The sequence below is a fragment of the Anoplopoma fimbria genome, chromosome 8 (genome assembly GCF_027596085.1).
Source record: "Anoplopoma fimbria isolate UVic2021 breed Golden Eagle Sablefish chromosome 8, Afim_UVic_2022, whole genome shotgun sequence".
NCBI lineage: Eukaryota > Metazoa > Chordata > Actinopteri > Perciformes > Anoplopomatidae > Anoplopoma > Anoplopoma fimbria.
Window position 1 is genome coordinate 23,891,368 of NC_072456.1, and position 23,158 is coordinate 23,914,525.

Here is a 23,158-nt window from a genome sequence, read left to right on the forward strand (position 1 = left end):
CTTCCACGGCGACACTGTGGGTTGGGCAGGCGTTATCAATATTAACCTCCGCGTGCAGAGTGGCAGCGATTAGCAATTACCCGAGGGGGGGGGGGCGCACACACTGGGACTCCACCGACGACATAAACGAGACACGGTGAGGCTCGGATAACAACGCACTGAGGGAGAGCGACTTCATTCTCTGCTCAGGACTTCTTTACTCCACCATATCTTTACATAACATGTAGTTCTTTGCTGCTGTATTAATGCTCTGAATTTGGAATTTACCGTCTTAAAGCGTATCCTCATTTAGTGTAGGTTTTCAGCATATATAATGACACAAATCAAAACCAACGAGGGGTGAGTTGTGCCAGTACCTGCTTCCTCTGTTGTGAAACCTCCTGCTGGGATTTTAATTGGTCCTCTGATGAGAGGGTGAACCTTCAGTGATGTCAGCTGACAAGCAGCTAATGAGGGCTGTCAATCAATAGAAATGATCTCAAACTGCATTATGAATAAGTCTTGAATTCAATTTGTGTGATGACAAAGGCAACTAGAGTTTTTTTTTTCTAGAAAAGGAAGACCAATTATTAGTCTCTACTGCTGTACATGTCTGGATCAAAGTCTTTGTGTAAAATGAAATGTGCCTCTTAATAATTTTATTGCGGACTTATTAAGCTTTCTAAGACCCTCTTATGACAATAAGACTCTTTTATGTTTTTGTTCCCTCTATGATAACTGTTAGATTTGAAAATGTTATACAACATTTTAAATTCAGCCTATAATAATCAGTTCACATAAAATGTACTTTTATCTCCTTTTCCATTCCCGGCAAATGTTACAGCTCTCTCTCTCTCTGTGTTCTTTAATGTGGGCATTGCTGATGAAACATTTACGTAGAAGTGAGATTAGCTACTGTTTGATATTTATTGCTTCTCTGACTGCTTTTCAATTAAATAACGGTCATGAAAGTCTAGCGTATAAAGTGACTTCCCACTTGCTTTTATCCAAAACTTTGATGTGGTATCGATCACTATGTGTGCTGGAACAAATTCCCTGCAACTCTCCTAATGTCTCCTTCTCTCTCTCTCTCTCTCTCTCTCTCTCTCTCTCTCTCTCTCTCTCTCTCTCTCTCTCTCTCTCTCTCTCCCTCCTCTACATCCATCCATATCATATTCTGTCCTCCTCAGGTCATGGAAAGCATTCTCCCTTGTTAGAACCAAGTACTATCTCGGACACAGCCAGCGCGTCGGTGTCGGTCAGGAGGGTACATAGCCTAAATCAGCTGGTGGTCATGTGTGAAGCTGTGGTCTGATGCCCACCCTCCCCTCAGCGCTGGCCATGGACGGGGAGAACTACCTGCATCCAGAAGGCCCTCAGCTGGACAGCAGCTTGTTCTCTGTGGCCCCCTCTAACATGGAGGTATGCTATGGGATAATTTATTTAAACTCCATATGAATATTCAATTAACTTACACAGGTTGGGTTTTTTCCTTGTAGCCTTGTGCGTGTGCCTGTACTAAGAATGCAAATGCATATTTTATCACCACCTTTTATGTTGACCTACTTTTACACAAGTCCAATAAGCTCCTTTTAAGAAAACCGAGATAGTTTAATTTATCTCTTGCTCTTATGGGATATGTGTAGTATTTTGTAAATAGTGCTAGGGATCAATCCAAAAGTATAAATGACATCTTGTTTAAGAATGTAACAAGTACAGAACGATGCATTGTTACATTTTAGTGTTGGATACTGAAAGAGTTAAACGCATCGGCTCTTTTTTTTTTTTCACTTTCCTCACTATCTCATTTCCAGCACTATGCGTAAAAACACTTCAGATGTACCTTAACCTCAAGACACCTCAAATATTTACTGTCAGACATCTGAACACTGGCAAATGTGACGTCTGCAAAACCGTCATCTAGATGTGTGAGGGAGAGGAAGTGGTCCTACATGTGGTATCAAATGGCAGGCATGGCTGTTTATGAATAATTTGTTCCCATGTAGATGAGACCAAATATAAAAGTGTCATGACACTCACATTGTTGCACTTATCTGTAGTGGCATCTAGTTGTCTAAATTGTTTGCTTTTATTTTATATTTTAAAGTTATCTGCCCTCTCAGATTTCTATTGTCACTTCAGAACTTGGATGGATTTTCTTGTTTCTTTGGTGCTAAATTCAGTTTCAGTTTTAATTGGAAGTGATCACTACCAAAATAAATCCGCCCAATGGTCTTTGAGCACCTCTTATAAAATTACATTCAGCTCCACTGTAATAGGGGTAGTGACAGAATTTCCAGAGAATTTCCCAGAATCTTGGCTCATAACATTGAAACTATCTGCTTGACTAAATGCCCCTGAAGATGGGTATTAAAAATACAGCATAACCGACCATTATTAAAGGCTTATACGGTTACGCTGAAACAAAAGTAGGTCAAAGTGCTATCAGTCATCATTTCAATGTGGTTTACGTTTCCAAAGACCTTTTGTGTTGTGAAGATGAGGTTTGGTGCTTGGCAAGATGCACGGTGTTTATGGCATTAATAGTTTTCTCTTGCACTGAATTGTAAAGATGACAAAGGAGGCTTGAAATAAGGTCATTTTAGCTGCTCATTTTGTGTGGAACCTACCCTTTTTGTGAAAACAAACTCTTAAAGGGATAATTCAGATTTTTTTTTTTAAGTCTAGCTGTATGAGGTACTTATCCAAAGTCAGTGTATTATCTACATTAGATGGCCACCAGTTTGGTAAAGCAGGCAGGATTACCGGCACGAGAGAAAAAGCCGTGTTCTGCCGTAGAAGTATTTCAGCCACCTAAAAGAAAAGCCCACTTAAAAGAAACAAAACCAGTTTAAGTGTACTCTATATTTGACGTCAGATGCCCTTTCAGACGGGAAATGAAGCCATTACATCCATCTCTCCTGTCTTCAAGCCACTAGACTCCTTTGACAAAAACAGTCATTTTACCTGGCAGAACACAGGAGTGGCTGGTGTACCGCTGCCTTCATTGGTTAGCTGGTTTGGGTTATTGTGTGACTTTGATGAATCCGTATAGGATACCTTTTTAAAGCTCCAAAGTCTGTGTTTTAGATTGGTACAGAAAATAATCTAAATATCCTGACACCGACTAAGGATAAGTAACTCATACAAACGATCCCTTAAAGATGTCCAGTGTAATATTTCTATGCATTTCTTTCCCTAACATGACAGAATTTTCCTTTTGCTCTTTTTTTTTTTAGAGTTCAATATATTCCCCCTCTGGTTCCTGGGGATCCTACTCTCAGCAGGCTGAATACAGCATACACTGCCCTATGCAATCTGGAAACCAGTAAGTGAATACAAACTCACACACACACGTTTTTACAATACCTTGCATTATCATGAGCTGAGAACGAGTGTATAACAGTGAAGACACAAGTATGGAGGGACTTTTCCCACTGTTCACTAGTCCTTACATGGTGGCTGAGAATGTTCCATCACAAATACAGCGTTCTCACAGCAGGCATTGGCCTTTAGATATAGATCTGCAAACTCTTGTAACTGGGCGATGACTACCCACACAACTTTCACATGTAAGCCAACAAAATGTCCCGTTGGCTAAAAGACTCTCACTAATTACAGTTTTATGGTGTTTTTATGAGCGTGGTGTTTGTGTTCAGTGTGTTTTTGTGAATATTTTGCTAATGGTGGGTATATTTGACTAACGCATCTAAATGTCAAACAAACACATTTCCTCTAAATTTATAGAGCTTTGTGAAGGGAAGTATATATTATTTAAAGGGTCTATTGACAGAAATGCAATATAATATTAAAAAGTATTATTTCTTTCATGTATAATCACCTGAAAATAAGAATAATTCTATTGTTGTTACCTTAGAATGAGCCGTTTATATCTATCTGAGCTGGCAGCCATGTTTCTACAGTAGCCCAGAAGGAACAAACCCAACTCTGGCTCTAAATAGGGCCATTCGTGTTTTCACCATTTTGCTTCGGCCACCATAGTTCGCCGACACGCCTGACACACTGGAGTAGTTTCAGTTTGTTGCAATCTGCAAACTCACCTCTAGATGCTGCCAGATCCTACACACTGCTTCTATTAAAAGGAAACAAAGCTCAAGTTTAAACGATAAGATGCATGATAATCAAGACACTATTACTCCCTGTTAAAATATTGTACAGGACAGATGCTAAAAATTCAGAGTTGGATATTCTGTGATGGAGAGTATTTTATCATAGGAGTTGTATCAGATATAAAAGTCACTAGCTTGAGGAGTATTCTGTGCCACCCCTAAGGTCAATGTTTTATCCTTGGAAGATAAATCTTATGTTGAATAGATGATATATGAATATAAATTATTAGATATTATTGGATCCCACTATTGCATACCTGTCACCAAAAGGCCAATACGTCCCTTTTAACCTGAGGCTACACCATCGTCTCAGTTCATTGATGACGGTCTCCTTCATTTCCTACAGCGAGTGGCTATGTCATGTCTATGTTGGTTGTGTCAACATCCTGCTACTCTGCTCTGTTTTAATGACATCACCGCTAAATGGGAGATGTTTGTCTTTTGCCTCCCACTGTACGTGAGAGAATGTGTAACTCCAAAGCAGCGCGTCAATAGAGCAGGAGCGGCTTCAATCCCGCTCCGTGTCTCGGTTTCGATTTGTCGAGCTACAGGATTGCTGTGCGCTTACAAATGTTTTTAACAAAGATGGCAGCCAAAAATACAAGATCAATGCAGCCGAGCCATCTACCCCAATTTGTACCCCAACTTGTATTTTTTTGTGCCTGTGCTTGGATGATGGTCCGACTGTTTCTTAGCATTTGTGAAAAGGTGTGTTTATTAGGGATGGAAGTTTTATGTTATTGACGTTAAGCGACATGTCAGCGACTCCAGTCCAGAGAGACAGCAAGAGACAGATGGCACAAAATATGTAAGCAGAATAGAGACCTAACTGAGACTACTGTCATGTTGTTTTGGTGTGTCTGCCAACCGCAAATAACAGGTATTTCCTGGAGTAGCATTTTCATATGCCAGTTTTCTGTTGCTCTATCTGCATTAGCGCTGGGCAGTAACTGTGAACCCTTCAGCACAGTTGTGATGTGTCACATGTTTCTCTTTTCACTTGTCAGAAAGTCCCAGACAATAACACAAAGTCTTAAACACTGTTAACATGCACACGGTCTTGTTTTTAACCAATGCAAACAAAAAGAATGTAGAACATCGCGTGAGCTGTAATAATTTATTTTAAAGATACGATTTCAAACTTCTAAAATGACTGGATCCAGTCATCACCAAAACTGCTTCATTTTGAACACAACTCAGGAAGTGTTTGTTCAGTTAGCAGTGGTCTGTATTGTTATCGCCGTCTGCAGAGTTTCTATGAAATTTCGAGCAGCAGATGACGCGTGAGCCTGGTCTGTGGTTCTCAGGTTGACTCGACGCTGAATTTTCTGACATCAAGATGGTTTTACGAGACCACTTATCGCACTCGCCATCTCCATGTACATAGATCATGATCACAAATCATAACGTGTTTTTCATATTCGGGTCGGTGTGATGTAATATTATTTTGTGGCTTCTTTGTTCAGTCGTGAAGACCCTCGTCTACAAAGAAAAATGTTTTAGAAAAGGTGTTATTTCCGCCTCGTTCTCCGTCAGTAAATGTTTTTTCCCAGCGTGACCAGACATGTTATTTCAACAAATGACCATGGCTCTAATCGGGAGGTCACTCTTTGTAGCCATGTTGGCTGCAGCACTTTAAAAGTTAAACATCTTTGCTCTCAGTTTGACCAAGTAAACAGGACGGCGGTTCTTCCTGGTCCTGTTGCTCAGAAATTCTGCTGTTCAGCTAAGCTCTTTTTCACATGACACCTGCATTCGCTCCTCTTTTCCTCTCATGATCTTACAGGTTGCTGCTTAGTACGACTGACTTGCACTTTACAGTCATGATGCAATTGATTGAACTTCTCACATGGCCATTGAGAACAAGCAGAGGAGTGAGTAGGTCACATGGCACCAGGGAGGAAAGGATGTGAATGGGCCAGTGCTCTGTTTGCACTGATCGATGCACCGAGTGACGCGCTCACTCACCCTTAATAATAATAATAATAATAATAATAATAATAACTTTATTTATACAGCGCCTTTTTAAAAACAGAGTCGACAAAGTGCTTCGACAGACAAGGCAGCAAAAGCAAGACAATTAAACAAAAGAAAACTTAGACAAATTAAGCTGTTAAAGATAAAACAGTACGATAGATGAAACAATAAAAACAATCGATAGGATAAAACTAAACTAAGAAATAAAATGAAATAACAAGTGTGAATGAATAAAATAAATACAATCAAATAAATACAATCAAATGAAATAGATAAGCATAAAATAGTATATGAAAATAAGATAAGATAGTAAAACCAATAATAAAACGTAACATTAAATTGGCGACATCACATAAAAGCCATTCTGTAAAAATGTGTTTTAGGAAGTGATTTTAAAAGCAAGTGACCCTTGCACAGCAGAAAGTTTTCTTATGAGTAGGGATAAAAATGTCAGAGGCGCTGACTATGTAAAGTAAGCAGAACAGGTCTGTTGTAGGTCACAGCACCGGAGTTTACACAGCATAGATGTCATAAAACATCATAACACTCCAGAACTTTTATGCTAGTCTTTTGATTTTTTTGATACTTTGTCAAAGAGGCGTTGGTTCTTTTCTATTTGGGTATCCCTTGGTGTTGCAGGATACAAGGCAGTTTCTCAAACTTGGGGTTGAGACCTCACATGATATTCTTCTTCACAGACTGATAGAGACTGATATATTGCTAATTCCAAATAATCTTAACTTTTGGGATTTAAAATATCGAGTGGAAGTCCTGACATCGGGCTCTGTTTTGGTTTGGAATGATGCTCTGCAATTATGAGCTGTCATTTTCCTGCCACAGTGGGAGGAGAGACGCAGTAGAAGAGGCACAAAACTCTTGCAAAATGACCAAAGAAACCTTTGTGCTGATGTGAACATCAAACTTGACAGTAAATATTTATTTCTTCTACAGGCATAGCTGCAGTGTAAATCAACAAGCGTGTCGGAGATTGACGCAGTTATAACAGTTTACAGAGTTAAACGAAACAAACTGCAGAATAATTTAAACTTGAAAAACTACCTGTGGACCGTTTGCTCGAACCAGTCCTTCTCCTGGTGTTTACTGGTCAGGATGTTAACATCCTCACACACGTTCAGGCTTAAAGTCTAAAACTAACTGATCACATGCAAACCATGTACATGCAAAAAATAAACGGTGTAATGCAGTAACAAGCAGTTAAAACTTAAATATGTTGGGTTTTCCTGTTGTTCTCTTATTCATTTTTTTTTATTTTTTTTTTTAAATCAACTAATTAAAGAGGGAAAACATGGCAACCTGTTTTGAATCTTTTCAGCAAACAACAGCAACAGTTTGTGGCAGTACGGTTAAGTCCATCTGGGTGTTTGTTTACAGCAGAATAATAACAAACAGACCATAAATCTGCTTCTATTTTAATGTCTCGTTTATTTCTGCTCGTCTATGACCAGCTTACATTATATTACTTGATACTGAACATCGTTTCATCACTATAAACTACATTTCAATCAGTTGCAGAAAGCTTTACTCCAAAATTTGATTTGACCCGTGGCCTGTCTTCTCTGCGTTACCCACTGTTGATACTGCCTACAGTGTTTCCCAGTGCTATGAGTCAAAGTTCGCTTATTGCACAATGTTGATATCAAGTGGGATGATGTTTGCTGTAAGGAAGAGTTTTTCCAAGGAATCTTAACAGTTGGTATTTCTGTGTGTCATGGTTAACTGTAAAACTTCGGTGCGCCTGGTTCAATGCTTAATAAGCAGGTTTTTCTATGGAAGTAGCATCATACTGTTTATTAGTATGTTGCCCAACACTGTGGATTTAACATAAACGTTGTCTTTTACTGACAACTGTTTTAATGCCAGGACATTTGGAGTATTCCTCCTGCTATGTCATATTTATTCCAAACATAAATGAAATGAGGGGGCAGTGGTTCAACTTTTTATTGCTCCTTTTTAAATTACAAGAAAAGTTCCATAGCAGTTAAGAGTTCAAGGCTCTTAAAACTGTATTCAAATTTAAATCTGAACTGAAAATCCACCCTAAAAAGACAAAGTTTGTTTGACAAAAAAAGAACAAACAACTTGAATGCAGTGCAACATGCTTTGAGTTTCATAAATGGCGCAATTCTCCCTTTTTTTTTTTTACCCACAAAAAGCAGAAACTTAGTGCTCTCTCTTTTTATCAAAACACAAAAGTAGTGTTATTTGGTGGAATTTAGCTGTCTTTGTCTTAACAGGACTTAAAGTAAATCTCTTTCCTGTTCAAGTCCTACTATTTATGGATTATCCCTGCTTATTCTGGGTGTAAAGATTATTATATATTTTTTTCAAATTGGGCTTTTTTGACATGTTGTTGCAAGTTTTACTGCAGTTTAGGTGTTATGTTGAAAGGAGGATGGTTAGTCCCTAGTCAAGTGTTTTTTGAAGAACAGTATTTCCGAAGAACCGCAACATAAAACTTTATGACTGGCCCACATTAGAATGTTTGAAACATACAGTGGTTCCAACACTGTAAATCCCCTTACAGTGCAGTTGTCTACAAATAAAGCAGACCGTCTATCAGGAAGTAAAAAAAAAAACCTATATTGGAAAGTTTGTGAAAGTTGCATTATTACATGCTTGGCTGGTATGTTTTTAGCCTTTAAATAAGAGATTGTGAAACAGTAATTCGGTTCAAAAGGTGATCTGTTCACACCTTCAGGCTACGTAGTATGTGAAGGCCCCATAAACACAAACGGTAAGTCAATCAGCTCCTTTGGCTGAGAGCCACAAACCAGCTTTGTGTTTTTGGAAAGCAGCTAATGTCGGCCTGCCAGAACCTCTGCTGTAATAATATCACCATCATGTCACTGTTGGCTGAACGGCCAGGAGGGGGATTTCCACTGTGGATGATTGTAACCATCTAGTGGTACAATCTCTCTGAGAACTAAACTCATTATATACCTGTGTGATCTCTTTTTATATATATATATATTTATATATATATATATATATATAGTATTTGAGAAAAAATATATATATATATATATATATATTTTTTTATTTTTTTTTTTTACTAATTATGATTATAAGTTAATATGGCTTTTACAATCCACTGTCACATTTTACTTCTGCAGAAATCAGAGCCAATGCAACGATCCTAAAAAAAGATTTATGAAACATTTGTTGCACTTGTGATCACTTTAAAAAAAACTAATTTACGATACATTTTTCATCATAACCCAGTTATATTTATGGTTGTCTAAGAGATGAGGTTGAATTTTGAAAACGGACATTTGACAAGGTGAATTACCAAATTTTGCTGCATGTTTGTGGGGGGAAAAAGCCCACAGGAGCCATGTTTTCATAGACCATTTTCTGTACACCGACTAAAGGCTGCCCTTTCATCCTCTCGGTGTGTTTTGAACTTAAGTCAATCTGTCTCACTGATCTCTGGCCCCCGTGGTCGAGGAACCCAGAGCCAAATCCTGAGAATGGCTTTGGCCGAGCTGATTCCCTCTGAGCCTGAGGGCTGGCACACGATTGGCCGATAAGGGCGTGGGAGGGCATCGGAGCATGATTGGATAGAGGAACAAGGGAGGGCACGGTTAAAGTTCCACCTTGACGGAGTGTTAGTTTTACTTTCAGTATGAGGGACAGTCCGCCACTGTCAGCAAAGTTTCTGGTTACTTAATGATGACTCGGACTGGGCAGGAAACGGAAACAATCTTTCACATTGGGATTGCTATCTGGGAATAGGGTCGGTGGAGGAGTTTCTTATTTTAACACTGAGCTCTTGGAGAATGGTCGGTTCTCATGAAAGCTGGACCTTTTATCCTCACACCGGGTAGGACCTGTTCTTGTTCTGTTCTTTGACTCTTGCCCTCTTTCACCTCCTCTAAACTTCTAATTCTTTCTGCCTCTCTGACTTGATCTATAAATGTTACTATTATCCCTCGTGTGTCTTTTAAAGGTTGTGGTGGCTCCTCAGTTGGCTTTGAACGCTTATCTTTTTAGACACGTTGATTTAGAAAAACACAAGAGCATGTTGTTTCACTCCGCTGGCACCAGTACATTCCATAATGTCATTATCAGACCGTCGCCAACTAACAGAACAGAAAGTGTTTTCACTTCTTACATTTCTGTGATGTGCTGGAAGCGCTAAACGCACGATTTAATATAGTACTATAGTGTTTGATCATTAAGTGTAACTCCAGAAAACCTCCTCCTCGGTTCATTCCTCTACTGGCTCTCTTTATTGCACATAAATAGAAGGCTCCGGTTGTATTTGGCAGCTGTAGAGTGTAAATTTGTGAAAACTATATGAGGTTGAAGAAATACAGAAAGCACAAACAGTTAAGTAGCTGTTAAACAAACTAAAGCTCTTCTCTCCCCCCTCCACCTCCACCTCCAGGCAATACCACTTGAACAGCAGCACTACCACCACCACTCCGGATGTGCACATGGACATGTACTCGGGATTCCCTGACGTGGACTTTTCCAGCCTCAACCTCCCCAGGAATGGAGACTTCCCCCAGGTTCGTTTCATGTTGACTCATTTATGTTTACATTAAAAATAACTGACAAAGTGTGTGCCGTCAAGAGCCAAAATGAAACACTGTTGGATGTATTCTAGTTTTGTTTTTTTCTCTCCCGTCTATCCCTCTCTTACTTGCTTATCAGAGGGGAGGACTATGCCTCCCTCCCACTTCTTTCATCCTGTGTTTCATGTGTGTGTTCAGCTCGGCTTCATTTCCCAAAGAGCAGCCTGATTAAAGGCTAGTGTTGTCTAGACGACTGCAGAAGTACCTGCCCTGTTCTTGTCTAGGCATGTCATTAATAAGACACTGTAATTTAACGTCCTTCTAAGCTTCCACGCTTCATCTTCAGAAATCGCTGTTAGGTAAATCCAGAATCTCTCTTTTGTAAGGTTCCGTCAAAGTGAGATATGTTTCTTTTATTTATTTTTTTAAAGTGGATCATATGAGTGTCGTTGGGATTATCTCCAACCTGGAGAGACGCCACTATACGACTAGGACGTTCATTTCAGGATGCAGAATTGTTCGACGTGGACAGCGATGTGAAGCTGCATGCTTCAGCTGGCTCATGTATTTACCTCACCATTCCAGGCGATAACTCTCTATCAATTTGCATTTTCTATTTCTGTAGCGCTCACGTGTCCGTCCAGCCATTGCCTTATCCTTCGAGTCATATGAATAGGAGCCAATTGTAATGACACAGGCCAGCGGCTTTCTAATCTGAGGCCTATTTGGGGAGAGCTGATGAGAGCCATAATGCAAGCATATTAAAATAAATATGCTATGATGATGATGAGTTTTAAAGAAAGGCAGTCATGGGTTACCAGGCAGTGCCCCCCCCCCCCTATGATTAGCCTGTCTGACAGAAAGGGCACAGCTATCAGGGGGTTTCTTGGTTCAACATGAGGCCAAAGCAGTAAATAACAATGGGTGTGAGGCGAGGTGTGACGGCGGCGGCGAGGGAAAAGGCTTTTCTTAACCTCATTCCTTTTTCTTTTTTTTTTAAGCTTTTCATTAAATACCATAAAATGGTCTTAAAGGATCAGTTTAAACTGCTGTTTGTCTCCTCGTGCATTTCTCGTAAAAAGTGCAGGAGTGCGTTTTTATTTTCTATAAATAAAACCGCCATACTCATTAATTTAATTCATTCTAAAACATGAGGGGATGCCATTTGTAAGAGGAAACACAAATTACTATAAATGAGCCTATTTGGCAATGAGGGATGTGTTCTTTTTTTTCCTTAAACTGCTGAGTGCTGGCGCTTAGTTGAGTTTTTTTGTTTCTCTGGAGTCTTACAGCCTTGAGGGTTTGATAACGGCTTAAGGCTATATTTTATTAAATGTCATGTTAAGCAAGGTTTTGCCAAATTAAGTTAGAACCTTGCAGGTGCACATTATGAATGCAGCTGGCACAGGAACAATTGCAAGTTCTGGATAATTGTATTTATAATTTTTTTATTAACATCAAAGCTCACTTCAGTTAAAACATTCCTTGAGCTGACTTTACTTGAGATTCTATGCAGTTACACGTCAGCTTAATAATGACAGTCTGACAGCTACACATGTCATGTCATGTGTATGTTGCTCTCAGTGTGTTTTTCTGTCCAGCTCAAAGATGCCGGTATTCTTCACTTCCCTAGACTTCACACATTTCCTTTTGTTTTTCATTCCGTTTCATCTGGTTCTCTGTCAGCTGAACACATTTGTTTGTGATTTTACGGGTTCGTCAAACTTTTCACCCCACAGTCAAAACGAGTTTGCTTCACCGTTGTCTCTGAAACAGATGTGCTCACACGCAACTGAACACACCAACGCAAATGTAGCGTTGAAGCGTGAAAGGTTGTCTCGTTGACTATCGCAACAGGTATTTCAAAAGTATTTATTTTGAGGTACACGTTTTGCTGTTTGCTGTCGTTATTTTTTTTTTGTATGTTAAAAAGTTCTCAACCAAAGAGAATAGTTGCAACTCCTGGCAACTCTTACTGTGGAGCCCTGATCATAGCAGATTTCCATCTGGTATTTGTGGTTTGGAAAGTTGTTGATGTCCATTCCATGAGGCTGGGTTAGACTTGTTTGTATATGCAGCACTTTATTACCCCACCCCCCACCCTCGTAGAAATAGAATTCTCAAAAATCTGTTTTGACATGTTGTTGACATTAAGCAACATAGGGGAAGCCCAAATTGACCCATAAGCTGCACGCCAGTTTCACTTCATGTTTGTGTCCAGGTGTTTGGATGGTCCTGTGGAATAAAAGATTAATGCTTGAGACTGGAAGACAATTCTTGTAATGGAACTATAAACTGGGGAGGATTTCAAGAACGAAAGGTACACATGATGACTTTCTTATACAAGAAAGTGATGCGTTAACCTCAGAATGTGCGCTGTAATGCTGGCATGGATTTAGTGACTCACGTGGGGTTTCCCGAGATTTCCATTTGCTTGTTTTAGCCTCTCTGGCTATAGCTTACTTCCTTACAAGTAAATTACAAGTGTTCATGATAATGTTATACTTGTTGGGTTTACATATTTAGAAATATGGCTTCACAGTTGTCCTTTTTTTATGCAGTTCAGTTGAAATGAGCCTCTTCGTCAGCAAGTTTGGTTTCCCGTCAGTGGAGACGTGGAATGTAATGATGTCTGAGAGAGAGAGGAGAGAGAGAGAGAGAGAGGGAGAGACGTTTTGTGCTTGTGTTGTGCTTCCTCAGCTGTTCTCTCTGGTTCTGGATACTCCTCCCCTACCATGTGAGGCAGAAAATCTAAGTCACGAGGTCATCATGACTAATCCGCCAACTCGCACATCCGCCCCCAGACCCCTTTTTCATCCTCCACTTCCCCCCCCACCATCACCATCACCATGGCATGCTGAGCCATCCTCATTTTTTCCCCTACGCAACCATAAAGCAGGATTTCTTGTTTTCCTCTGCCCTCTTGAACCATGACGGCACAGAAGACGTTCAGGCATTCGTGACTGTGTGGAATTGTGGATGGGATTGTTTAGTTGGTCAGGTGACGGTCCATGTTTATGTCAGCGGTTTCCTTGTTTCACTTACAGCTGTAGCGTCGTTGGTGAAATCTCTTTTGGTTCGCACGGCCTTCCCGCAGTGTTGCCGTTTGTTTATGCAGCTCAGCCGAGCTCTGTTGGAATATCCTCGTATTGTAAGGAAGCACACTGTTGGAGCATGTGGACGGGATATTTATCTCCGGATCGAGACAAATGTTTTTTGTTTATGAACAAACTTAATAGAGTAATTGATCATCTGATATATCAGTACAGAATTACACAGTCCTCTCCAGGAAACTTCTCCAGAAATAACAGTTACACATTAAATCCTTTCTTGGGAGTTACTGGGAAACTAACGACCCCCTAAACTAAAGCATTACCAAAACACCGCTTTGGGCACAGTGGAATTAAGATAAACAGTGGAAACTTTGACAAAAACCAAAAAGAGGCTTCGCCCCATTTTCTGATCAACATTAACCTGAAGTCTGTACAAAACTTAATAACAGGCGCCAAGCACCGTGCTTTAAAAATAAGAAGTCAAATCTTAAAACGCGTTCACCTTGCTTTGAAGGCTAATTGGACTCTTTTTCCACAGTCACGCATGCACACCCGCCTCATGTAAATTATGTGAACTTGTATACAGAGCGTCAGAATGAAAACAAGACTTACTGGAAGACAGAAAACCAGAACTCATTCAGTAACCACTCTGGCTAACCTCAAAGACTGAACAGCACTTTGCAAGCTCACCGATTAACACACATACTGTATACTCTTTTTCTTTTCTTTTTTTTTTTTTACTCTACGCACACGTGTACACACACTTAGGCACGTTCAGGGATATTCACACTCGTTAGTCTCGTTCTTTCTCTATGCGGTTCTTCTCACTATTACACACACATACTCATGTATACAGTGCACTTCTAGGAAGAGTTGAAATGCCTTAAGTTTTCTTTTACAGCTCTTTTCACTTTTACTTTATGTGGAATCGGAATCTCTTTATTCGCTGAATACGTCATACCCTAAACCCTTAACGTGTAGTCAGCCTTTAACCCATCCTAACTATAAGAAGCAAAATGGGTTGCCATATTTCAGCGCCCTTAGACCAGCCGGAGATTAATGGTGAGTGCCTTTCTCAAAGGTGATGGCGGGAAATACCCCTAACCTACTACTTAAAAGTGGGAGAATCCCAGAGAACACGTGGGCATATGAAGAACATGAATATCAACATATTAAAAAAAACCTGTTTAAGTAATACCAACTTCAGAGAAATGCTGCCTCCATTTATTGTAGAGTTACGGTGATATCATGCATTGTGCAAAATAAGGATGTTATTATGGATCAGCTGTAGTGTCTGTGGAGTTCCAAGTTTCAAAAGTCAGACAGGCATAGATCAATTTGATGGATCCCATTAAATGTATCCATTCCAATTTCTTCTAAAGATACTGAATGCTAAATTACAAGGACATGCTTATCAATTTGTTTCACTCTGAAGCTACACCGTCTGGATTTTATTTTTCTGGCGTAGACAAATCATTTCGTTTTCCTTGACTAATTTCTTGTGGCAAGCAATTAATGATATATATTAGTCGGTATTTCTCAATGACTTCCTCCTAAGGGATCGCTAACACTTGAGCAGCCTTTTCCGTGGCCTAGTTTTAAAAGAGGAAGTGAAAGGTTCATTTGAAGGGTTGTTAATAGGTGCACAGTTTTATTTTGAGAGTGTGTGCTTTAACTGATTTACTTTTGTTTTTAGCTTAGCGTAGCTTTGAATGAGTCAACCTCTATCCAGTCTGTGTTTCATTAAGTATTTTTTAACCATAGAACTGCAGTTTCTTTTATAATTTCTAAAGGTTTAGACCTACTGCACCTTTTGTTTACATTGGCAGTGATGCATTGTGTCAGTGCACATGTGTAGTGTCTACAATATGCTTGCACTTACAAAAGATATTAGTGATGCAGCATTTCCTGCTGCATTGCACGGGTACCATATGTAGCATTTTTGATGTGTGCAGTTGTAATAATAACAGACCAGAAACAGCTGATGCTAGCACATCTGGAACCAGGACTCAATAATGACCGGAATCGTAATCAGAATAGGAAATGAAATCAGAATGAAACATTTTGCTCATATGTGGTCTCAAGCGGCCACATTTAGAAAATAAGCAGGGATTTTGCAAAACAGTAATAGTGCATGTGAAGTGTGTGGACCACTGTGTTGTTTGTGTGTTGTCTGTGAAAACCAGCACGGATCCTCCCTTCTTTGGTCTGGGATGCAATGAAAGGTGTGTTTGAGTATTCAAAAGAAGCTCATCAATGATTCATTCCTCCCCCTGTTGACCCTATCTGGCACACAAACACACACACACACACACACACACACACACACACACACACACACACACACACACACACACACACACACACACACACACACACACACACAAACACAAACACTCTCACATTATTCAGAGGATTCCCACTCATACGATGATGACACCATGGACAGGCGCCACTCGGTCTCTGAGAGTCTGACTCCCCTTCGGTCCAGCAGAGATTGACATTACAGTACCTTCCACCGTGCTGATGTGATATCGCGTATTCCTGGAAGCTGGGTGTGCAAACTGACCCCTCTATTGTCTTTGTTAAGGAGATAAATCACATTAATTCTGTTTTTGAATAACTCATTTTACTCAGTTATGACCGACTCTTAAACGGTTAACATTGCTTTTCCATCAGAAATTCAAACGTTACAACATTGTCTTTGATCAGCATCTTGGATTTGTTGAAATAGCTCATTTCTGAACAGATTCCAGGAATATTCTTTTCTTTTTTTCCTTTTTTTTATATTAACCCCGGCCCCAGTTCCAGTAAACAGGAATGAACGTCTATGATGAAGTATTTGTGTGTATTTGTGCACAGATATAGAAGTAGTGTCTGATGCCTGGAAATTGCTGCATGCACTTGACCTGTTAATTCATTCCTGACCACTTCAGCTGTCTTCTTACTTAAGCTGTTAAGAATGTTTTTTTTTTGTTAGTATGGGTGCATGGGGAAAACTATAAACATGGTTGTCAAAGCTCTTTTGAATGTTGATTAACACAAGAAAGCTGAATAATTAGGGAAATGTTTTGACGGGCTTAACTGTCGAGTTGAGTCTGCTGGGAACTGCATTCTCAGATGTGACACACTTCCCCAATTAGCTAATTACACAACACTAGAGATGCTAATTTAGTTGGTTTTTTCCCCGATGGATAGCCCAACCTTGTTAACCGATCAATAACCGACAGGATTAGTGCCTTGCATGCAGGGGTGCTGTGGTAAATGTTCCTAATGAGCCGCTGAGCTGCAGCGATAACCGATGCACTTCCAGGTTAAATCCATCATTTGTTGCAGTGCACAAAAAAGTTAACCCAGTTCCCCTGTACTGGAGAGTTAGCAGCTACAACGTTGACTGCATTGCTGTGGACACATGCAGCTACTTTCCCAGTAACAGTAACGCTGTAGCTTTAAACGTAGCAGTGCAGTGTGTGTGAATATTTAATTTGTCGGTGAATAAATAATACAACTCCTTAAGACTCAAGCTAAGTTCCCGTATCTTGCATGCCGGCCACCTGCTGATTAAAATTAAAGGTGGTTTGCCCTGAAGTTAGCAACAACTCCAGCTGTTCTGGCTCATGCACACTTAACACTTAAGGTTGATGTTGTTAAAGGTGTTATCTTTAAGTGAAAAACTGCTGCTTTTTATTTTGTTGTTTTATTTAAACTGTTTTAAGTGATAGTGTTAATTGTTAAAAATGCTTGTTGGTTCACTGTTAAAAGGTTAATTATTATCACACAAGACAACACCTGCATCCTTCTTATGAGCTATGGATCATTACATTAATCACTAACTCTATGACTAGAAACAGCAGCCCTGAAATTGAGCCTGTGCAGACAAACGGTAAGACAAAAAGCAGAGTATGAAGTAAGACAGTGAGTCGGGGAGTCTATCTCTAAATATAATAATCATTAAATAGTGGTCCAGGCCCATTAAAGCTAGCGGTAAGCAGCGGGGTGTGAGGAGCGGCCAGGTCCACAGCGCAGCACTGTTTACACTACAAAATGCGGTTGAGTTACACCATGTACAGTAAAATGGGCCCTACTGCCAGTAACTCTAGTCACTTACCAACAAAAGCATCATTTCCTGAAAGCTCCTCCCTCCTCCCTCCCTCTCCTCCCCACCTCTCCCCTCCCCTCCCCTCCTCTGCGCTCTCACTCACTCACACTCCAACCACCTTTTTCTTTTTCTTTTTCTTTTTTTTTTTAAGCTCTGAGGAACTAGTCCACAATCACTATGACTAAGCCCTCTATGCAAATACCTGACCGTCCTGCTGAAGCAGGAAGCATGTTCTAAGACTTGTCTCTGTTTGTGAGAGGAACAGGCTTTTTGTATGCGTGAGCTCAATGCCCCGAACGTACCTGAGGCTGAGGCGGATGTGTGTGTGTTGAACCAGAGAGGAACTGTGACGGAGCTAGTGAGGGTCCACTGTTAAGGGTGGAAGTGCACCAGCTGTAAGGTGAATACCAACACATGGACGAGGCTGTCGCATCCAGGGACCCAAGTTGAAGCAGGAGTATATGTATATGTATGTGTGTGTGCGTCTTTTAAGCCCCTCACACTGCAGCGTTTGGACCCATGTCTCTCATGCAGCTCTGGACTAAATTGTATTCACAGCTGGGACGACCGCTTCCCAAGGTACTGGTACTGTTTGCTTCTTTTTTTGGATACATTACACTAAATCATGTTGTTTTTTAAGACTTGGCTGTTATTTTGTCGAAAAATCTTATTTCGTTTTTGTTATCACAGTCGGTTATTAAACTGTAAGATAAGGCATTGTTCCCTAACCGAAAGCTGCTTGTTTGAAACGTTTATTGTCCTTATCGAGGGACTTCTCGATAATGACGAGTAAGCACTTCATGACCCACTTATGGCTGTGTTTTTTTAATTTGAACTTCCTTGAATGAATTTTGAAAATACTTCTGTAATGTCAGAACAGTAATGGAGGAAGGCCTGTCAGCCTTTTTCCCTCTGTGTAGAGCTTTGCTCACATTGGAAATGAACTGAAAAACAACATTTTAATTAGTTAGTGGCAAGTTACAGAGCCCAAACGTATGAAAGTAAAAGATTTTTAATTTAGTTTTTCATTTGTGTTTACAAAGGCTGGTTTCCTGGACAAAGACTGAGTCACATCCTTGACTTTTCAACTTTTCATTAATTTTATAGTAGGACTAGGCTCAATTCCTGATACAGAAATCTGAATTCTAGTCTCCCTGTTTATTATCTGCACACAACACTAACACATTTGCAGTTTATTGAAAGAGAAAAATGCCAAAGAAAGAAACTCCCTATTGAAAGTTGGCCCATCAGCATCCCAGGCTGTGTATTTCTTTGCTGGCAGGCCGGAGTCATTCGCCCGCTCCTCTTTTGAGAATCCCGTTTCCAGCCAGGAACTATGACAAATGATTGTCTGCCTCACTCCTCGCTGTGTTCCAGTAAGTGCGAGAACCTGATATCTTGTCAGGCTAAATAGCACTCTTGTCTGTTTACTGGATGGCTGTTAAATATCGTCATTGTTGGACTGCACTGTAAATAGAACTGCTTTGCCTTTCCATCATTTCCCATTCATTAGACTACACTGTGTAGATTTATTGTAGATTTATCTGTAATTTGTAGTAGTCTTTATTGGTGCAAGGCTTGCTGAAATCATTTTCAGCTTTTTTTTTTTTTTTTTTTTTTTTTTTTTCTTTTACTTAACAGAAATATGTGTGGTATAAGAAGCTTCTTCTTTTTTTTCTTTTATGAAAAAAATGAGCTATTTGTAGTCCTCTCTCTCATAAACTTCAGGTTACTGTTGATCCTCTAACATCCGGGCCCATTCCTTCTATGTCTCACCAACATGCTGACTCGGATGTCTTTGTTGATAATATATGTTATTATCCACTTATAAGAAACAAAATTAGTTCCACACCCTTTAAGGATAGATTCACAATTTCCTTCTCAATTTAACAAAAAAAACAAAAAACAAGCCAGATACCCATATGAACATTAAAAGAGGTTTAATTCCTCTGGTTCATACTGGCCATTTAGAAATATCTCCCTATTGTGTTTCCAAACTATATCTGAAGCTAATCTGAGGCGTCAGCAGTCAGAGTTATTGGGTTTCTTCCTAAAGCGTTAATCTTTTTAGTGCAATCTTCCTAACTAATGTTTTAAGACGGACTTAAAACACGGTGAACCTTTAAGGTGTTAAAGGACGAGTTCACCATGTTTTAAGACTGACTTAAAACACGGTGAACTCGACCTTTAAGGTGTTAAAGGACGAGCACGGCAGCCTCTTTGGTGGGCACATGTTGTCAGTTTCCTGGTATTGCGTTAAACCTCAAGCATGACCTAGGCGTGAGGTTTACGGGAAGTGAATAAACAATGATTGGTGAGGATGAGTGGGGGGGGGAGGGGTGTGGTGTGTAAGAGTGATGATGAGTGGTGGTGGAGAGAACGGGGGAGCGAGAAAAAATAGAGCATGGATGCCAGAAACACAGATTTCCAAAGCTGAAAATATTAAAAGCTACCGTCTTGCTTATCATGCATGCCCTCTATACCAACATGTAGCCATGTCAGCGGTAATGACACATATTATGAGCGATGTGTTAAATGTATCACAAATCAGAGCCAATTATAATTGCAACAGTGGAATGCCTCAGGGTGTTGCTAGGTGAAGAGACAACATAACGGGGGGGGGATATTCTAGCTAGTTATTTACGGCTGTTAAAAACAATTCCTGCAGGATACAAAATGCAGTAAATGTGTCGGGTCTGACTTCATGCAGGAAAAACAGCACAGCCGCTGCATTGGGGATTAAGATGTCACAGTACAGGTTTCATCTAGTTTCACTGTTAATGAATGATTTCAGCTTTTATGCGTCAGTGGTCCCATGAAGTGATGGCAAAATGGGAAAATTCCACTTAGCAGTCCTTGATTCCACAGTGTTTTTCCCCTTTTAGTCTTGAGTTTATAATTTCACTAAATAATCAGATGGGTATATTTGGAAATTTCAAGCTGTCGCCAATAAGAACTATTGCCCTGCAGCGGAATGGTTAAGACTTATACGATGCGATCGCAAGGTCCTCAGATTGATTTTGTCCAGAGACCTGTCTCTCTCTGACTCTCTGCATTTATTTCTGTCTGTCTCTATATTGTTGGCTGTTTAAAAAAGGCAAAACTGTGAAATAAATCAAGGTTTAGTGGGTCTATAGTCTATAAAGAAGGTTGCCATAGAAGTGCTCAATGCATTTTTCTGAGCGGTATTCTAGTTTATTTGTTCATCTCTTTTTTTCTCTTAGTAGGGTGTGACCACATCCTAATGAAGGAGGTGTGCTAGTTGTTAAAGGTGAAATGTGTGTCAAAGTATCATATAACTTAAATATTGTAGTGCTGTAGAGATGTCCTGGACTATTCATCATTTCCACAGACTTTGGTGCAGAAATGTTACCGCAAAAATCACATCATAATCATTTTTATGTTTTTTTTTTAATGAAAAAATAAGAATATTGATGTAAGCATGAACCTAACCTTTTTCAGCCCTATGCCACACTACTCTGTTATACACTGTCTTTAATGGACTGAATTGATGTTGAAGTCCCTTTTGTTACCGTTTTTTAGGGTTCTTTTAACTTCAGATTGTTCTCAGGATAATCAGGACAAAAACGTTTGTAAGTCTTTCTGTCAGCTGTCATGACAACTTGGCGTAACAGTCAGAGCAGCTTGTGTCCCAGCTCATGGTTGTAGAAGAGTAAATACCCTCCTCAGTTAGCAGTTTGAACTTGGCCAAAAACCAAATCACCTATTTACGGGCAACGAGGCCCCACCCCCACCCCACCCGTGTCACAGCGTGATCGTAGTCCACTAACCGCAGGAGTGTGAAAGTGTAGGTGGGTGTATGATACGCTTGAGACAAGAGAGAGCGTGGTTATTTAAAGTAATATGAGAACCTGTGAATGTATTACACATCAACTGTAAAAAACCCTCTTGTCATCTAGAGTTGCTCTCCCACATACAGAGTGTAAATAGGATATTGAAAAAGTACAAATTCACACACAGATATCGTGAGAAAATGTACTCAACACTCTAAAGGGTCTCTGATAAGAGCAAGCAGAGATTAAAAAAAAACCATCTGCATGAGTTTCTTTTTTTGTCCCTTTTTATAGATATAATATCCTTTTACTATATGCAACTTTCTCTTGAAGTTATGATACGATCTCATTACTTCACTCAGAATCACATTCTCAGGTATTCTCCAGGCCGAGTTGCATGTGACGCCGTCTGCCTGTGTTGCAAGTGCCACGCGGTGTGTCGCAATTTCTGCATAACTGAGACGTCAGCTTGCGTCAATGCTCTCCCCTCACATCCACTTTTTCTCAGCACCGAGGACGCAGGCTCACACATGCAATTGATTTATCACACATTAACACAAAACAACCACTTGGTTTGAAACCATGTGAGTCATTTATCGTGTTCTTTTTTTATTTGTCACGGGATCTTATTTTCACAATCCTTCAAATCCTTTTTCAGAAGCCCATTATATTTTTGGGAGTGATGTTGGTTCTTTTTTTTAAATTATTGTTCAAGATACAGGTTTAAACTACTGAGACACGCCTTTGTTAATGCCAGCGCTTCCTTACGGCACCCATTTCTGTGTGTGACTTCCTCTTGGGATCAATCCAAATACATAGCAGAAGAAACCTCCCCGTGTCCTTTCTCTGGCTCTTTCCTCTTGTTCTTTTCTTATTTTCTTATTTTCTCAACTTTTCACTTGTTCAACTCTGCTTGTCCCTCCTCTTTTCCTGGAGAAAGAAATCAGAGTTTGAATAGATTTATTTGCTGGCAGTACCGTGTGGGTCGTAGAGCCTCGTTAGTTTCTAGTAGTCCGCTCGGTGTTAGTTTCACTCTCTCCTACACACACACACACAACTTGCAGAGCAGCTCTTTGAAGCGGCTCCTATCATTCGGCTGCCAGCTGGGACACTTGACATGGCAACCTTTTTTATTTTCCAGAACATATGGAAACACTGGAAAATTCCAGGAGGCTTGTAAGCAGCGAGCAGTCCCTGGTTTGCTCTTACTCAGACTTGGCACGGCATAAAGGCTTTCCTGTCAGGAGGTCTCTGGACTGGCTGTGCCACTTTGAGTGGCCTTGTATAGTTGGTCGGGGATAGGCTAGACCTGGCTGTCTGTGGGCTAGACAAAGATGACACAATAATTGCCTTTTTGACTCCACAACTACAGGAATGTAAATGCAATGAGCTGTCAAGGAGAGTCAACATGGATCTTCAGAACAATTTATTAAAACATTTCAGTAGAAAAACACAGATTAAAGAATCTTGTCAGGCTTTCTATAACATCAGTTTTGGCTCGAGACCTGAGACTTTTAGTTGTCTGGTTTTAAAAGCGTTTGAAAGTATTTTTTGGCTGGAGGTTGTGAGACTGAAGGGTTCAAAA

The 23,158-nt window shown here is 40.0% G+C and overlaps 1 protein-coding gene across 4 annotated transcripts in view; it reads left to right on the forward strand.

Moving 5' to 3' along the window:
- si:ch73-63e15.2 (protein strawberry notch homolog 2) overlaps window positions 1–23,158 on the forward strand; it is a 71,066-nt gene that overhangs the window by 16,833 nt on the left and 31,075 nt on the right. For 2 of the 4 annotated variants that reach the window (XM_054603257.1, XM_054603258.1), the window contains exons 2-4: window positions 1,170–1,401; window positions 3,219–3,307; window positions 10,498–10,621. In XM_054603257.1, coding sequence (XP_054459232.1) covers window positions 1,294–1,401; window positions 3,219–3,307; window positions 10,498–10,621 — 321 coding nt within the window. In that variant the 5' untranslated portion in view covers window positions 1,170–1,293. Of the gene's footprint in view, window positions 1–1,169; window positions 1,402–3,218; window positions 3,308–9,826; window positions 9,931–10,497; window positions 10,622–18,116; window positions 18,359–23,158 lie in introns of those variants that run through there. The other 2 variants (XM_054603260.1, XM_054603261.1) reach the window with 2 other exon arrangements.